The 17963-nt window shown below is 42.0% G+C and overlaps 1 protein-coding gene across 9 annotated transcripts in view; it reads right to left on the reverse strand.

The window, feature by feature from the left end:
* Window positions 1-3856: 3856 nt before the first annotated feature.
* Window positions 3857-17963, reverse strand: part of Tle4 (transducin-like enhancer of split 4) — a 150112-nt gene continuing 136005 nt past the window's right edge. For 5 of the 9 annotated variants that reach the window (XM_006526913.2, XM_030250862.1, XM_030250864.1 and 2 more), the window contains 6 exons: window positions 10526-10775; window positions 9364-9611; window positions 8205-8352; window positions 7849-7999; window positions 7428-7504; window positions 3928-5626 (listed from right to left, as the gene is read on the reverse strand). In XM_006526913.2, coding sequence (XP_006526976.1) covers window positions 5519-5626; window positions 7428-7504; window positions 7849-7999; window positions 8205-8352; window positions 9364-9611; window positions 10526-10775 — 982 coding nt within the window. In that variant the 3' untranslated portion in view covers window positions 3928-5518. Of the gene's footprint in view, window positions 5627-7427; window positions 7505-7848; window positions 8000-8204; window positions 8353-9363; window positions 9612-10525; window positions 10776-17963 lie in introns of all 9 variants that reach the window. The other 4 variants (NM_001302950.1, NM_011600.3, NM_001302947.1 and 1 more) reach the window with 1 other exon arrangement.

A 17963-nucleotide genomic window follows, 5' to 3' on the forward strand; every position in this document is an offset into this window, starting at 1 on the left:
ATGTGGAGTAGGGTTACGAGCTCCCACTTAAAGCTGGGGCTGCACAAAAATCACTATCTGCTGAGCTCAGCAGGGCACTTCGAACTCTTCACACTCCACGTTCAAGTTAAGGTGGCCTGACATGGGATCCCACGCTCTGGGGGCTGCAGCAAAGTCCATTCATTCCTGATCACCTAAGCCCCCACTAACACTCACTGTGGAATTATGCAAATGCTATCAAAGAACATTGCTTACACTACAGGCAGCGAACCAAGGTCCTGTTCCAGCAAGTACCTCAGACTTCCTGCAATCAGAGGAATGTTCTTGTTCTACAAACCATGGTGCCCAGAAATTGTCATGGAGAGAGGAATTGACTATCACTGTGGGAACCATAACTAATTTTCCTGATCCTGCCATAAAAGTGGAAATCAGATTTCATTAACATGACTGCTTAGAGAAAGCATGAAGAACTACTAACATGTGATGGGTATTTAACAATAAGCTTGAACGGCTGATTTCAATGAATCTCCAAAGCTTTGTTTTGGGGGGAGGAGCTGTACTTTAGTCACAGCTGTACCTGGCTTCTCCTTATTAAGCTAAACTCTACCGGGATTGAAGTATTTGCAGTTCTTCAAGTAATGGGAAGTTATAAAGTCTGGGACAATGGTCTGCTTGCAGGACACTAGTTTGGGCATCTCCCATTGTTCCTTGCTTCTTGAGGGCATCTCTTCTGGTCCATTTTCTAGCAGCCTATGATAAGGTAGGTCTGTTTATCACAGGTCTCTCATGACGAATTCCTACTGAGTCCTTCTAGAACTTCAAGGCCTCCCAAGAGGAAAAATAATCAATCCTAGTTCAACTCACAACCAAGAGTTTCCTAGGAGGTACCAGAACATTTAGCCTATGGAGGGGGTCACAGCACAGGAACTATAAAGACAATCTGCGATGGAACAGAGGAGTTTTCAAGTTGTATGACCTGGATGAAATGGAGCACTGCACAATTAGGTGGAAGCACTGTGAATGCCCCTTCCCATTTCTGGTCCAGTTCTGCTGTACACAGGGTGATTCTGGACCAGTTTCGAGTCTGCTAGCCCCTCAAATTCCCACCAGAGTTTTGATAAATAGCATTTCCCTTGTGACCTTTTCCTTTCTATATAAACAGAACTATGACCGCCCCTCTCTCCTTGCTGGGCCTACTGTGAGATCAAACAGGGCCCCTGTGCTCATAGTACTCTAGACTAAGGTCAGTCCTATGGGAATTATCTGCAGGCAACTATGAAAGTCCCAGCTGAGAAGTCTGTAGCTTAGAAGCCCAGCTATCCTGCAAACTTCTAACATGGAGGTTCAAAATTCTACCACCCATTACACCTCTTGTCAAACACCCCATCAAAAGGAAACAGCCACTACAGCTTAACAAGGCAGAGTTCTCTCTGCCCTTAGCTCAATAGTGTTTGAACACTCTCATAAAACCCTTTGTGCTGTATTCAAGCGACTGAAAATAAACCATTTCCATTGCCAATGTATAATGTGTCAGCACCCCAAAGTGAATAAATGGAATTAGCTCAAAAGAAGAGAGACAGCAGTTGCTACTGCTCTATGACAAATGTCCCCAGAACCCGAGCACTGGCAAGATCCAGGTCACCACTGAAACGCTAGATCTCTCTGGAATATAGCTGAATTAGCACCTTTTTTAAAACTGATTTTTGTAATTGCTTATTCAAGGTTGGACAATGAATCTCGGGGCTAAGTTTCTTACTATTACCAGAAATAAATCCACAAATATCCTAGTCCGTTTTCAGTACAGCACCAGGCCATGAAGGTCCACTGAGGCACCCAAAAAACAACCAATCCTCCTGGCTCATGTTCAGGCTGCTCGCCGGGTTGGCATATCTGTCCAGAATGCCATCTTTTGTTCTCGGTTGGCAGGAATTTTGTGATTGTGTGATGTAGTTTGAACCTAGTGTTTAATTCCCAGCACTTCTAAGTGTTGCAGGCACATACAATATTCCAGGTAGACCCCAATGAAGCCATTTTGCTAAGTATCAGCTCAGAGAGGTATGCAGCTTTGAAATCTGGAGGTCTGCCACTTTGCAGCAGAACCGCCTGTCTAGGAAGGTCCAATGGCTGCTTTGACCTGCCTTTTCCTTTTTCTATAGTTTGTTTACTCAACTCTGTTCTCCCATTCTAAATTTTCTCTTGCTTTGGAGAGAGATGCCTCTTCTTTGTTCTTCGGACTCTGCAAGAACTATACAAAGAGCATAATTTATGGTGAAAGCAGCAACTGACTTTCAGTAATTACTTATTTTCCTTCTTTTCAGAGGTATCAGATCATCAGCACTTGCCACACCAGAGGCATAGTCCCAGACCCTTAAAATTACCTTTATAGTTCAATAATTATGGCAAAACTTCTGTGTACATTAAGACAGGCCTCCAACTTATACAGGTATGCCTCTTGATTCTAGACCTTATTCCCCAGCTAGTAGTATTATTTGGGGGAGGCAGTGGAGCTTTTAAGAGGCCTAGCAGTAGTCACTAGAGGTCACTAGGGGTGGGGGTCTCTGGAGGTTTTACTGCCCCTGGTTCCAGTCTGTGAACTGTGCTTCCCAGTCAGCACCATGTGATTAAAGCCTCTGCCTGCAATCACAAATGGAGCCAATACTGTTACCATGCCTTTTCTGCTGGACTGAAATAGCTCTGTAACAGTGAGCAAAAAAGCAACCGAACAATTCGCCTGCCCCTCTGCCCCCCAACCCAACTATCCTCCCTTAAATTGTTTCCACCAGGTGTTCTGTCACAGAGATAAGAAAAATATACTCTTATAAGCCCAGTACTGGGGAATGGATAAGCTCTCAGCATTATCTATCGACAACAACTGCCACAGAGTCAGTTTATAAAGCCAATTCTCTGTGCCTCTCTGGGTAACCCTACCAGACATATAAGTTGTGTTTTCTGATGTGCAAACGTGTTTTTTCCTTCTGACTTTCTATGTTGTCAGAACCATGCCGACGAGTAACTAACAGAAGTTCAAGGCCCTCTCTATATCCATTATTCCTTCCACGCCCAACAAAGAGTGTCTCCCCACCTCGAGTTGATCTCTATGGATAGTCACTTACTATCTTAAGAAATGATCTCTTATTTCTCAGCAGCTTCAGTGGATTTGCATACCATCCTGCAATGCAGCCAGCTTATGGCATCTCACTGGACTTGCTGATTTGGTCTACATGGGTGAATAACGCTGGAATTCACTCACTTAGTACCTAGCTGGGTCTCCTATGGCTGATCACTGCAGATTACCATGACGATCCCAAATCCTGTCCCACAAATTAGGATTCAAGTTCTTCTTTGCCCTAGTCTTAAAAAAAAAAAAAATCTAACCCAGGATGCTTCCAGAAACTTGTGTGTTTTTTTTGAAAAGTCCTCAAACCCCCACACTTGGCAATGGTCCAATCTGTCAAATTCTGAATGCTGTGTTAGCTCCAGAGCATTCACAACAGTGTGGGAAACATTACCAAAATCTGTGAGGTCCAGTACAATAGCTGTTAGCTCCTGTGGAGCTATTGAGCACTTGAAATTTAGTCTGTATTACTGGCAAAAAAAGGTTTCTAATATTAATTAGTTCCAAGAGTTAAGTTTAAGTAGCTTTAAGTGGCTAGTTTACCAGAATGACAGTAAAAATCTAAATGGTTCAAGTTTGAGAGTTTTGGACTGCTTCTAGATGAAAGACTGTCAACAAAATGAGAGGCTCAGTAAATACTTGGCAACCACCTGCCTTCCATAACTTCTTTCATGCTTTCTGGGTTATCTCAAAAGAAAAATTAAAAAAAAAAAAAAAAAAAAAGAAACAGTTCAAAACCCATAGTACTTAACAATCTGACTTGAATATAACTAGTGATTTTAATATAGGGAGTGGCATAGACAAAGCAATTAGCAAAAATAATTAGAAAATAATCATTCTAGAAGTTATTTATGTTTAATGCTTAAAAGTCTGAATGCACAAACAATCTACCATCATAGAAGTACTGGTGGCCAACACAATGCGTTAGAACTATGTACAATGCACAGTTTAGTATCAAAATCTTTCTACACTGTAGAGTTTTATGAAACTGTTAATGACATCAAACACTAAGCACTTAAGACACCATTTTTTTTGCTACCACACAAAGAACGTCAATGACAGTCCATTTCAGCTTGCAGCATCCATCCATTTCTAGTATGAAATTAAGTGATTTTTCTACTTATACAATAAAGTTTATCTACACAGTTCTTGATTTTGATCCATAGCAGCAAAGGCACTGTACATCAGCAGATCCACAGACTTAAAAGATCTTTTTAAAGCATTCAAACAAAAAATAATAATAAAAAAGGAGTCACATGTTATAGTTTTAACAGCAACAACAACAACAACATAAAAGATAACACAATGTTTCTGGCACAATGGCACAGCCTGTGTCCATTTCAGGGACATCCAACTAAGACATGGAAAGAACCAGAGGTAAATAAAGCAAGCCACCATCCCGGGAGAGGCTCTTCTTTGTGGCTTTCAGAGGGTGGGCTCTGCAAACCCTCCTCTGCTGGCCTTTGTGTGGGAAAGACTTGCTTTGCACAGCGGTAGGCAAGCAGTCCTCCTGTACCTACAGCTCCTAAAGAGCATGACACAAAACAGCCTGCCATGTCTCACAGCATCACAACTGCCCAGAGACACACAGCTTCCTCTGCCAGGAAATTTGGCAAAAATATTTAGAAGAAATTAAGTTCTCTCTTTGAGGCCCAATTTAATTTTTGATCTGTCTATAATACAATAAAAAAAGGAATTAAAAAATATTACAAAGATACTTGTCAACAAGTAAAAAATAAAAAAGAAAAACATCTAATTATTTTTGTTGAATGTAATCTAAAGTTATAGACATATTGGTTAAAGTTGCCCAAATAGACTCAAAGGAATAGTACTTGGCCTGTTATATTCTACTTGTTCAAACAGCCAAATTTCCAAATGTTTTTAATATAAGTAGAAAATAAAACAAAACAACCTCATAACAACACAGCAACATATTGCTTCCGTGTGTAATTATACATTTCACATCTCTATACAGTCAATAGTCTACATTTAGTGACATTTAAATCAGTTATTTTAAACCTTCCTTTCCCCTCCCTCACCAAAAGGGAGGGGTGGAGCATCAAATACAATGCACCTTCATTATCAATGCAGGAGCGGACAGCTTTATTTAGTCAGTCATTGTTAGAAAGCCTTCTTTAAACAAAATAAATATATTACAGATATAATACATAATTAAAGATTCCATTCACTGTTAGGTATTCCATGTTCTTCCAAGACGATAGCTGAAGATTTGGTATCACAGGTTCTTAATGAGTATTCACAATTCAATAGCAAGGAGGAAGTGGGGCTATGGGAAGGGATTAAACTCCACAACTGCAATGAGTATTGGAAATCCTTGGTTTTAGAATGGGAGAGGGGTGAACAGAAAAGTACAACAGCGCAAAGTGCTATGAGGAGGAGTCCAGTTTGCACGAAGATTTGTCCTTAATAAATAACTTCATAAACCGTAGCTTTCTTGTCCCCAGAGCCAGTGACAATGTACTTGTCATCCACAGAGATGTCACAGCTAAGCACCGATGAGGATTCTTTGGACTAGGGAAGAAACATATCAAGAATGTCACATAGAGGAACTGAGCAGCAGGACTGGTGGGTGTGGCTGAGCAGATGTACAACCAAAGTGCTCCCCAGAGCACCAAGTACATCTGCAGATAGAGGGCAGCACCAACATTCCTAGACATGGCAGGAGGACATCATCCTTAGCTTAGGCTAAGGATTCCTGTCCTGAGGCATCAAAGAGAGGTAACTCAATGGTCAGCGGGCTCTGCAATGAGGCAAATCCTAGTTCTTTAAACTCTATTCCTGGGGCTGGAGAGAGAACTCACTGGATAAGAGCACTGAATGCTCTTCTAGAGAACATGGGTTCAAACCCAAGAGCCCACATGGCAGTTTATAACTGTTTGTTTGTTTGTTTTTAAACTCCAGTTTGGGGGAGGGGTTTCCTTCTGCTTTCCTCAAGTACCAGGTATACAACCTGGTCAACAGACAAGCATACAGACAATAAAATAAAAGAACAAACAAACAAACAACCCCCCTTTCTTCACTAGAGAGTACAGAGCAAGTAGGACATTCAAGATCCAAGACCTCAGCTGCCACAGACAGGGAGCCTGGCTCTCGGCGGTACCACAGAGCGGCAAGCACTGCACAGGCCTAACAACTAAAGGCAGACATGAGCCACAATGTCCACTGCTACTAGCACAGAACACGAGAACAGGAAAGAGGAGTTCAATAGTTGGAAACAGAAACACACTCCACTGAAGAGAGGTGAAGGGTGATGAAGGGATGAGGGAAGACCACACACAGACAAGGCTTAAAATAGGACCCTCAAGAATACTGGGAGCATCAGAAGTCACACGTGTAAGACAAGTACCTAATATACTGCATGTCAAACTTTTTTTATTGCAATTGCTAATAATTAAAATACCTAAGACAGTATATACATCGATATAATACTTGTATTTAATAAAAATAAAGTCTAATCTTTTTCTTTCAGTTTGTATACCTAAAAGGTCAAGTATTAAAATTTAAGCTTCAGCCAGGCATGGTAATGCATGCCTTTAATATCAGCATTCAAAGGCAGTGGCAAGTGGATCTCTGTGAGTTACAGGCCATCCAGGGCTACATAGTGAAACCTTGTGTCATATAAAACAAGAAAGGGGAGAAGGCAGGTATGAGTGTCATGACAGTAACATCAGCTACTCTGTCATGCCATGCCACCAACCTTGTATTGTGCTCTGTTTTGGATTCAGACAATTAATCCACTCTATTATGACTTGTCATTAATGGACCTGAAAGTTTTTGTGTGTGTGTGTCTGTGTTTGTGCTATGCTTAAATCTGGTAGGTTTTTTTTCCCCCAAATAATTTCCAAAACTACACAAAATTCTATTGTGCTACTAAGACGTTTATAAAATGAATGCAGTTTGAAATTTTCCGGAACACGCTTAGAAAAAAGAAGTGGTAACAGAAAGTGAGTCAAAGAATTTGAAAAGAGCCAATACTACTCATGAACACAAAATGTTCAAGATTGAAAACAGAAAATGTATACATAAACACGAAAATGCCACAGAAGACCTAAAACCCCTAATTAGAGGATTGAGTCATGGGTAATTCAGGCTTTGATATTGAGATCAGAAATCTCAGCAGATGGCCCTCCCTTGTGCAACTAATCCCCCTCCCAGACAGGGTCTTGTTCTGCCTGGCAGAAATGGTGTCAGGTGCCCCAACGTAATTTCAAAGCACTTAAGCAGGGGCACTACTCATAGGATGCACGAAGAGGCCATGGCTACAGCTCTGCAGGCTCACAGGACACGCGCTGCTCAGCAAGCAAGGCATTACCTGGAATATGCTGGCCCCATAAGGCGTCCTCCAAGCATTCAGAAGGTTGTCCTTTCCAGTGCTTACAAACCATTTGCCTACAGGAAGAAGGCTTTGTGTTACTTTGTCATGTGATTCATAGACTGCTGAATTGATATAGAAATTCATTCCATTTATAACAAATAAGAGTATCTTTTCACTTCAAAAGTAAAGCCCACCGACCTTCTGAATTTTATGAGTCACTGATTGTTGTGGTAAGGAATAAAGTGGACTAAGACTAAGAATTTACATAGCTTGTTAGGAAAGCATGCATGGTTAAGTAAACTATATAGTTGTCAAGAGAGACACATTGCCAAAATAGAAGACTCGGTTTGGAATGAGTCAAAAGAAGAACCAAGCAATCATTCAGTTTACAGAAACTGGAAAAGGGGGGTTTGCTTACCACAGTGGGCAAACTTGAGTGACAGCACACAGCTCTCATGAAGATGCAACTGGTATTTGTCTGGTTTGGTGACATGCAATACTTCCACATTGCTATTCTCCATCCCCACTGCAAGCCACTCTCCAGTTGGGCAATAGCCCAATGAAAAGATCTGGAAGAATAACAAATGATGGTAGCTACAGAGGACAAGGTCTTATCTTATTAACCAGGAGGTATACTCTTTAAATATAGAGGAAATCAACAAAACTCAAAATGTACAGAAAGAACCAAGTCTAAGCGATGATCTCTAAGAGATCCACATTCAAAGCCAGCACATTTTCTTTTAATAGGTCACATTACCCACACACAGGCCACACCTGAGAGGTGAAGTCATGTTGCTGCAGCTGCCGCCCTTCACGCAGGTCCCAGGACCTCACAGTGTTGTCCAAACCACCTGTCCAGAGCTTGGTGCCATCATTAGAAATGTCAATACAGCTGGCTCCATCTGTGTGCCCCTGGAATTGCCTGGAAACGTAAAATGAAGGGAAAGCCCTTGAAAAGCTAGTTCTTACTTGAATTCTACTGAGAACTCTTTTCTGATCAAGTTCAGTGCCGAGTTTATCTACAGATCTCATTTGGTATCTGTCGCCTGTGCAGGGGGAAGGCCATTCGCCAAGAAATACCTCATGTAAGCACACTCTGCGGGACACTGCCCAGGGACACTTCTGGCAAAATGTACATGAGGCATGAAGTAAAATGTTCAAAGTGGGTCCTCATCTCATAGTCGAGGATGACCTTGATTATCTGATTCTTACCCTAAAGCCACAAGAACAAGTATTTTGCTTTTGAAATTGCAGCCCTTCAAAATAAGAGTGCAAACGACTCTCCTCTTCCATTCACACCCCTTGCCTCACAGTTAAATTTCCCAATCTTCTCAGACCCTTTTCTGAATCCTACTGTTCGTTCTCATTTCTATAACCCTGCCGTCCACTTGTCCTTAAATATGAGAACACAGACAATTTAGGCCAAGTGAGCGCAAGCAACAAACTACCAGGACTGGGTCCTTGGCAAGAGTCCTACAACCACTGCTGAAGTGTGCCCCATGCGTCACCTAAATTATAATCCTATAACCATGTACTATGGCTTCTCACTGATGAGCTAGGGGTGATGATGAGTGTTAGCAGGCACTGATAAGAAATTACCTCTAATGAGCCCACAAGATCCTGACAACATTCATTATGTAAAAATGACCTTCAATTCTAAAACTCAGGAATACTCTGTGTATGTGTGTGCATGTATAAAATGAAACAGAAATAAAAGATAGTGTGGAAGAAAGATTTCACATATAAAATCTGTTGTTATCTCTAACGTGTATCTAATTCATAACATTTTTAGAAAGTAGTTACATTCCATCCAGACAGACGGAGACAAACACACAAACATACGACACATAGTAAGACATCCACACAGAGCGTCCAGCATCACGTGGTAAATTAGCTCTCCCTCTCAATACAGAAGTAAATTCAGCTGACCTACCTCACCAGAGTCTGGTTGTGCAGATCCCACACTGCGATGTTACCGTCGCTGCAGCATGAGAAGCAGACCTTGGAGTCGGGGCTGATGGCCAGAGCATAGCAGGCAGGGGCTGAGGATGTCAGCTCTGCCTTGATGCGTGGAGTTGGAGCTGCCAGGTCCCAGATGGACAGTGTGCTGGCTTCCCCTCCAACAATTAAGGTGCGACCATCAGGGAGCAATCTGCAGGAACGGATGTAGTTATCCCTGTTCTGTGGAGACAAAAGCCATCATGAGATTACTCATGAGGAAAAGGAAACAGCATTAACATGAGAGCAGAAATCCATAAAAGTATTGTGTTCCCTTCTGGTTTAATGAGCCATTTATACTTATGACAATGATAAAGTAGATTAATGCTATAAAATTACATGAAATTAAGGAAGTATTTAAACTTGATCTACAAAATTCAGTACCAAGATATTTAATCTTAATTAGCACCCAAATGCAAAGATCTAGTCTCATTCCCACCACCAAATTAAACAAGTGTGGATGTAATCTGCACACGCAGATCCATATGGTCTGTGTACACACTACTGCAGTTCTCTAAGCTCTGAAGCCCTGTCATACTTTGCTGAGGATCGAGGGTCTCGGTATTAAAGCCATATCAGTTAAAAGTCACTTGGCAGTTGGCTCTTTCGGCCTAGCATTGTTATGTCTGACTGACAGGCATATGAGTTCCATGAAGTACCAACAAACAGGCAGCAAGACAGGAAAAGAAACTGTCTCCCCTGTTCATGAGTTGGTGGAAATCTTAGGTATACTCATGTTAGATTACGTGATGTACCAAAACATGCTTCTGATATAAGGGAAGAAAAGTAAGCTTCAATTTCCTGTGCAAACAAAGGACAAAAGGTGACAATAGTTAAGGGGCTTGGTAGCCACACAAATAACTAGACTTCAGAAAGTTCTCAGGTATGAGTGTTATGTTCCATACCAATGTAAGGAACTCCTAGTATTCTTGAACCAAGTGACTTACCTTTGACCTTGGGGACAGGGTAAATGCAGATTGTACAGGTGCATATAACACACATAAACAACTGGATTACTCTGAGAGAAAAACACCCACTTATTCTCTTAGGACTGCTGATTTTCACAATCGGGGTCTTTATCATCCCTGCTCACTTACCAGACAGTCCAGCTGAGAGACTGGGCTCTTGTTGCCAGGGTGGCTGATGTCCCAGACCTTAACACAGCCCTTGCCACCTGTGTACACGTGCCTTGTGGGGTTGCTGATGGTCACTGCACACACCACCTCCCCATGGTTGAGGGTGTTGATCTGTCGAGCGTGTCGGGGGATCCCTGGTCCAATGAGGGCATCAGGGGGGAAAGGGACAGGCTGCATCTGGCCATCGGCACTGACGTGAAAGGAGTATGCTCTAGGGTACATAAAGGAAAAACAGCAGAACAATGTAGAAAGCATTAGCTTTTGCTTGTTTTCTTTTACATCAGGGTCTTATGTATGCATGGTTAGCCTCAATCTCACTATAGAGTGGAGAGTGGTCCTGGATAGCTAACCTGTCTCTACTTCCCATGTGCTGTGATTAGAGGTATGCACTTAACCATGTCTGGTTCAAGCAGTGATGAATATCAAACATAGGTTCCATGCATACTAGAAACACACTATCCACTAAACTACCTTCCTTGGAAATATTATTAAACTATCCAATATAAGAAGAGAGAAAATCCTTTCTTTCAGTGCCACTTGAGATGTGCATAAACAAAGAAACAAAAATAGAAAAATCAAATGAATCTGGTACAACACAATAACATTACCTTTCAAGACATGGTGCTAGGTCTATAACCAAATACCCATTGGTTGTTTAATAGTTGCTATGTATCATCAGTAGTTACTGAGCCTCTCTGAATGTAATTCTAACTTCAAAAAGAAAGGATGAGTGTATAGTTTGCAGAGAACTAAGTAGGATAGCTAATGACATATAATATATATACTACATATAACATATGTGTGTATGTATGTATGTATATATATATATATATATATATATATATATATATATATATATGTATGTGTATATATATGTGTGTGTGTATATATGACCTATTTTTTTTCACTCTAAACCTTCATTGGTATTTTTCTGTGGTTCCATGGGCTGTAACAGATTTTACCTATACAGCTGGACTCAGTCCAATCAAATGAGTTATTAATAGAGATCAGTAAGCTAAAATTATGAAGCTCTGAAGAGTTCAGGTTCTTTAGGTAAAAACACTAAAAGGGCAGATGTATAAGAAAATAGTTTTAATACATTGATCAGACTCGAAAATCACAAATTCTAAAAGATACAAAAGTAATGGGGACTTGAAAAGTGTCCTGTCCTGTCAGAAAGTCTCAAGGTCCGTCTTGCTGCGTACAGCACTTCCATTTCCAGTTGACAGCCTTAGAAACCTTCTGGTGTAAAAATATTAAACTGGACCTGAAGTTTTCATCACAGATTCTACTTTTAGTAGACAACTATTAATGTTAGCAAGGACATAGTGAGGCTTCTGGGATGTAGACCAACTTTAGGGGAAAACAGATCACAATAGCAGGTAGGAAGGAGCTAAGCTTACCTTGGTAGCTCTTAGTGATCACAGCCCTTTTTGAGAAATATGTACCATACCAAGAGAAAGCTTTTGTGGGTATATGACAAATAGGAGCTTGGACTAAACCGGCACAGATCAGAATCAAAGCTGAGATAGTGTGGTGGTTTGGATGAGAAATGCCACCCCGGGTTGTCAGGTACTTGAATTTTCTGTTCACCAGCAGTGGTGCTAATTAGGAGTTTTAGATGGTGCATCCTCGCTGAAAGAAGCATGAAGGGCTTTGACATTAAAATCCTCCTGCCACTGCAGCTTTCTCTCTGCTTTTTGCATGCATTTGAAGACATGTGTTGTTAGCTACCTGCTCCAGTCACTACACCAGTGCCTTGCTGCTTCCCTGCCATGACAGACTCTTAGTTCTTTAAAATCTTAAGCCGAAATAAACATCATCTTCCACAACTTACTTTTAGTCATGGTATTTTATCAAAGTAACAGAAAAGTAACTGAAATTGATACTTTAGTTTTTTATTGCAAAAGTCTAAGCTGGTCATGTTTACAAAAAGCAGCCCAGCACTGAGGGGATGCCACAGCTGCTAAGGAAAGGGTGGAGAAGCTGGGAAGTGAATAGACAGTATTCTCTGAGTCAAATAAGGAGGACCTGGAGCCACACCTATGTGTGGCCTCAGTAAAGGGAACATATGAGATCTGGTAGAAATGCTGGGAGTAGGGTTTGTAATTGACAGGACCTGGCTTGTAAAGCCAGGTAAGACTACACTGGCTAGGACACTTGGATTGTGGACTCATCTGGGGTGATGAGAGCTTTTAATATAAGTAACTGAAATTGAGTAAGGCAGATTTTCACTAGAGATGATGCTGGGAACAGAAAAAGCCTTCAGGGGCTTCACTAATAGTAGACACTAGTTACACTCTAAGCCTTGTGTCAGACCTTTAAGGGAAACTCCCTCAAGGTATAAAATGGGGGGAGGGGGACCTCAAATAGCAGACAGAGGTCTGAAAGAAGCATGGTTTTTACAGAAGCCAGAAATCTAACTCATAAAGCTGCCATGGAAAGCACTCAAGAAATACCATTGGACTGGTGGCTTGCAGGCTGTGAGGAAATGCAAGGGTACTTTCCTGGGGGGCTGCAGAGGAAAGGGTCACATCAGGGAAGCCACGTTGAGAGAAGGCTAACTGATGTAGCAATCAAGGGGTCACAAGGGGTCTTACAGGAAGGGAAGGAAGGTTAAGTCCAAGCTCAGGTACTGTTATACTTTTTTTACCTCTTGGTTTTTCAAGACAGAATTTAATCCTGAGTTCTAGGGTTGAAAGTGCATACAACTACTGCCCTGCAATTAGACATTTTCTCCACAAACTCAAATTCTTTCTTAATAAAGGGACAATGATCCACAAAGATTCCAAATTGATAACACCTCAAGGCAAAGGCAGCCTGGGCCCCAAGCCCCCACTTACTGCCCCAAGTCTTCTCTTTTTGCACTCCTCTACTCCCAGGTTTCCAGCTATGGCCAGCATGTGGGCAAGTGTACAACCTCTTCCACCAAGTGGACCTTTCAGCCTACCACCTGAAACTGCTGCTGGGGCAGCACTGCCACACCCTGTCATCCTCCAACATCCCCCACACTAATACTAGCACTATTGACTGGTGGATGGGTGCTCCACACTGCTGAGTGAGGCTCCCCAGGGAAGGCAGAAGGTTGATTTTTCAAGTTGGGAATAGCTGCTAAACCATACCAATGTGGCAAGACGTCTGTCTACCAGAGCCTGCTGAGGGGTTCCCAGCAACAATCAGGGCCACACTCCCTTCCCTGATGCCTAAGGGCTCCAGCCCAACAGGGCAAGAGTTAAGGCCCTTCTCCAAGGTGGAACATTGTAGACTGGACCCAATTGTGGTAGGCAGCTGCCCAGAGATGTCTGGGATTATGGGAGGGAACAGCCTCAGAGTGGCCCATCCACTAGCTGCAGTGTGTATCCTGGCATCTTGTTGTCATACCCTGGTCCTTAAACAGCCTTCTTTGTGTCAGCATGTGTGGAGATGGTCCCCTTGAATGTCTTCCTTGTCCTCTCTGATTTCTTCCTGTTTGCCTCCAGGCAAGATGATGCAAAACAGCCCAGAGCTGGTCCTGGAGAGTAGACCCTTGTCCCCCTCCCCAACAGAAACAGTTTCCTGGTGACCAGTATTCCTTATTCCTGTGGTCACCTGGCAGGATGGGTCACACCAGAGCCCGGACTGGGCTAAATGTGTGTATCCTACCCACCTGGTGACTGATGTTTGCCTGGCTACTGTCCATTTGTCCTCTACCTACCTCATGTCCTCTCTGGACACTCAAAGAGTCTTCCAGAATAGCCTTGAGGACCTAGTGCTACACTGACTCCTTGAGCAAGCTGTTGTCAAGCCTGATGCCAGTCCAGTTCCAAGGATGCTCCTTTGAGAGCACCTAGGATACCTCACACAAGCTCAGTGCCAGTGAGGTGTTGACACTGACAGTCACCCTCATTACTGCTGTCCAATCCCTGGCCAAGATATACTTTGTGTGCAGTGTTAGGCATTGAACCCAGGGACTCACTCATGTAAGGCAGTATAAGCACTCTACTCTGAGCTACACTCAACTTTTTTGAGACAGGGTCTCACTAAACTGCCCAGGCTGCCTTGAAGTTGCAATCCTCCTGCCTCAGCCTCATGAGCACCTAGGATCAGGGCAGCTGCCTCCATAACGCTCATCTGAAGATATACTTTTCAGTGGCTCAAATGAGCTCTATCTATGTTTGCCCCTTGCCTCCGCAGACACTGGCAGGACCTGGGCTACCACATCATCTATGAAACCGGCCAGCCCCAAATGCAGAAGCAGTGGGTGGGGCCATGTCTGGCTTAGCCCCACTTTTCACACTATGTGGTACACAGCCTTCTGTGATGGCCTGGTACACAGCCTGCTGCAGCACAAGGCTAGCTTCCTGAAGCTCTTCACCTCTCCTGTTATACATTCTTCCTGACAGTTTCTTTAAAACATAAAACAATTCCTCCCAAGTCTCATTAAATGAGACTTTTAAGAATTTTAAAAATTTAGAACTTTAAGAATTTAAATAATTTAAAAAAGCATACTTTTCTTCAAGGTTCTTAGTAAAATTTCTATCAATATAATACATAGAGTACCTACCATGTAACCATCTATAGTGCAACTACATGAATGACTGGGAAAACAAAACAAAGCAACCTCTTGTATATTTATTACCAGAAAAGCTAAGTTTAAGTTCAGGTTTCTGGGGAAAGCATGGCAGCTGTCCATTTGCTGTAGCAGTGGAAATCTGTGGTACTTAGTGTCATTAGTCAAGACTGAAGGAAGAGAATCAAGCACAAGGCTCAGAAGCATCATGGGCCAAACAGACTGTAATTCTACAGGGGTCTAACCGGCATGACCCTTAGACCAAGGTGAGCACTGCTTATTAAATATTCAAACACACTTACACTCCTGGGGCTTCAAGGCTGACCTGCACCAAGAATCCTCAACTTATCCACTCTACTACTTCTAATGGCTACTTACTTGGTGACTGTCAACAGTGCCTAAAGAAAGGACTGTACCTCTTCTCTAAAAGAGGCCTTCCATCTTTTGAGCTGTTATTGATTAATGCTGCTATTCCAGCATTTGAGCTGTTATTTGATTAATCCCATGGCCCTGTTATTTAGCCACTGCCTGAAATAGACTAATCTTTCACCTTCACAGTTCTTGGCCAACAAAACTTGTTAGTCAGTCAACTACTATTTGCACAGCATACACAGGTACACAGAATTTTATGGTAATTGATATTTATATCTTCAACTCTCAAGGAACTCAAAGTCTAATTTGCCTTGTTTCCCTTATTAATAAGCCAAATATTTACTCAACAACTTGGCTTATAGAGCCAGCACTGTTTGATGCAACTGGGACATTTGGGTTAGTCTGTAGTAAAGTTAGGTATAGAAGGAACAACCTTGAGTTTATTCAGCAGATAGAAAACAAAAACAGAGTCAAGGTCAATCAGGCATGCTTTCCACTGAAGGGCAGGTGAAACAGGGAGAGCAAGAACACAAGGAGACACTAAGATGGCAAGCAAGTACCTAACACTGAAGTAATAAAAAAGGAAGACAGAGAAGGAAGACATCAGCATATCATATCATATTTATTTACTCTTTGAATAAACTTGTACTATGAGTATCAACTGTAAACTATGCAGTATTTAAGGCACTTGAAGTTATTTGTTGGCTTTTTTTGTTTGTTTGTTTTGTTTTCAGGAAAGGGTTTCTCTATATAGTACTGTCTATTCTAGAAGTAGCTCTGTAGACTAGGCTCGCCTTGAACTCAAGATCTGCCTGCCTCTGCCTCCTGAGTGCTGGTGCCACCATTGCCCAGCTTTGGAAGTTACTTCTATAACTGAATATTCATTGTTGGTGGGGAGTGCTAACTGGTACAGACACTATAGAAATTAGTGTGTGGGTACCTCAAAAAGCTGACCTCTAACACCATTTTTGGGCTTAGACAAAGGGATGCTCCATCTTACTACAGAGATACTTGCTCATCGATATCCATTTCTGTTCTATTCCTAACAACCAGAAAATGAAAACACCCTAGGTGTCCATCAGTGAATGAATGGATAATGAAAATGTGGTACATTACACAATGAACTATTTACTCAGCTGTTGAAAATAAACTGTGAAAATTGCAGATAAATAAATAGAATTAGAAATAATCATCCTGAGTGAGAATAACTCAGACCCCAAAAGACAAGTAATACAGGTTCTCTTATATATGAACATCAGCTTTTAAATGTTAAATGTGTGTGCTCTATTCAGAATATCTAGAGTTAGGTATCTAGTAAGTGACTAAGGGTCTTCCAAAGAAGGGGAAATAGAATGTAAAGGAATAATGAGGAAACTAGAATAGGAGGATTAAATTGGGAGGGAGACAGGAGGACACAGTAGAAAAGGGAATATTGGTAGAAATATCTAACTTTGAAGGCCTTTTTATGTGCAGATGAGGAAATGCCCCCATAAGATCCAGCTATAAGTCATTTTCTCAATTAGTGATGGGGGGGGGGGGGGCGCTATTGTGGGTGGTGCCATCCCTGGGATAGTAGTCTTGGTGTTCTATAAGAAAGCAGCCTGAGCTTTCGTATAAAAATATCATACAGAATCCTGTTATTGTAGAAGCTTCCTAAATATATAAAAATATTTAAAAGGAATTTAAATGGAGTTAACCATACATAGCAGGGACAATGCTGCAACTAGACATCATATGCTACCAAACAAACCTGCAGTACTAGCAGTGGGCGTGCAACTTTTGACTAAAGGTACTGTCTTAGTCAGGGTTTCTATTCCTGCACAAACATCATGACCAAGAAGCAAGTTGGGGAGGAAAGGGTTTATTCAGCCTACACTTCCACACTGCTGTTCATCACCTGGAACTGGACTGGAACTCAAGCAGGTCAGGAAGCAGGAGCTGATGCAGAGGCCATGGAGGGATGTTCTTTACTGGCTTGCCTCCCCTGGCTTGCTCAGCCTGCTTCCTCACCTGAAGCTCTTTTCTTTGTGATAACTCCAACTTGTGTCAAGTTGGCACACAAAAGCAGCCGGTACAGGTACCATAGTCAACCTCACCCCTGCTCAACATTACTAGGTTACTGTCCATGCTATTAGTTAGCCTTCCACAACCTGATGGTTAGACACTGTTGCTGAAGATACCATGTACTTGTTATCAAAAATTGAAAATATGGAAAAATTAAGCTGTTACACAACTAGAAGCTTCACTTCCTGAGTATTGTTCCTAATGCTGGAAGGCAGTATACATGTGGCTGGAGGAGAGATGGAATCATAAACTTCATGCAGCTACAATACCTTTGCACTGTATCAGCAATATGCCTGGAAAATACACCCCCTGATACAACAGAGACACAAATAGAGTAACCAACTACTGTCTGATTAAAGTGAAGGTCTACACCATGAAACAGATCTCAAACCTGACACTGTTAGCAAGACCAAG

The sequence above is a fragment of the Mus musculus genome, chromosome 19, assembly GCF_000001635.26.
Source record: "Mus musculus strain C57BL/6J chromosome 19, GRCm38.p6 C57BL/6J".
NCBI lineage: Eukaryota > Metazoa > Chordata > Mammalia > Rodentia > Muridae > Mus > Mus musculus.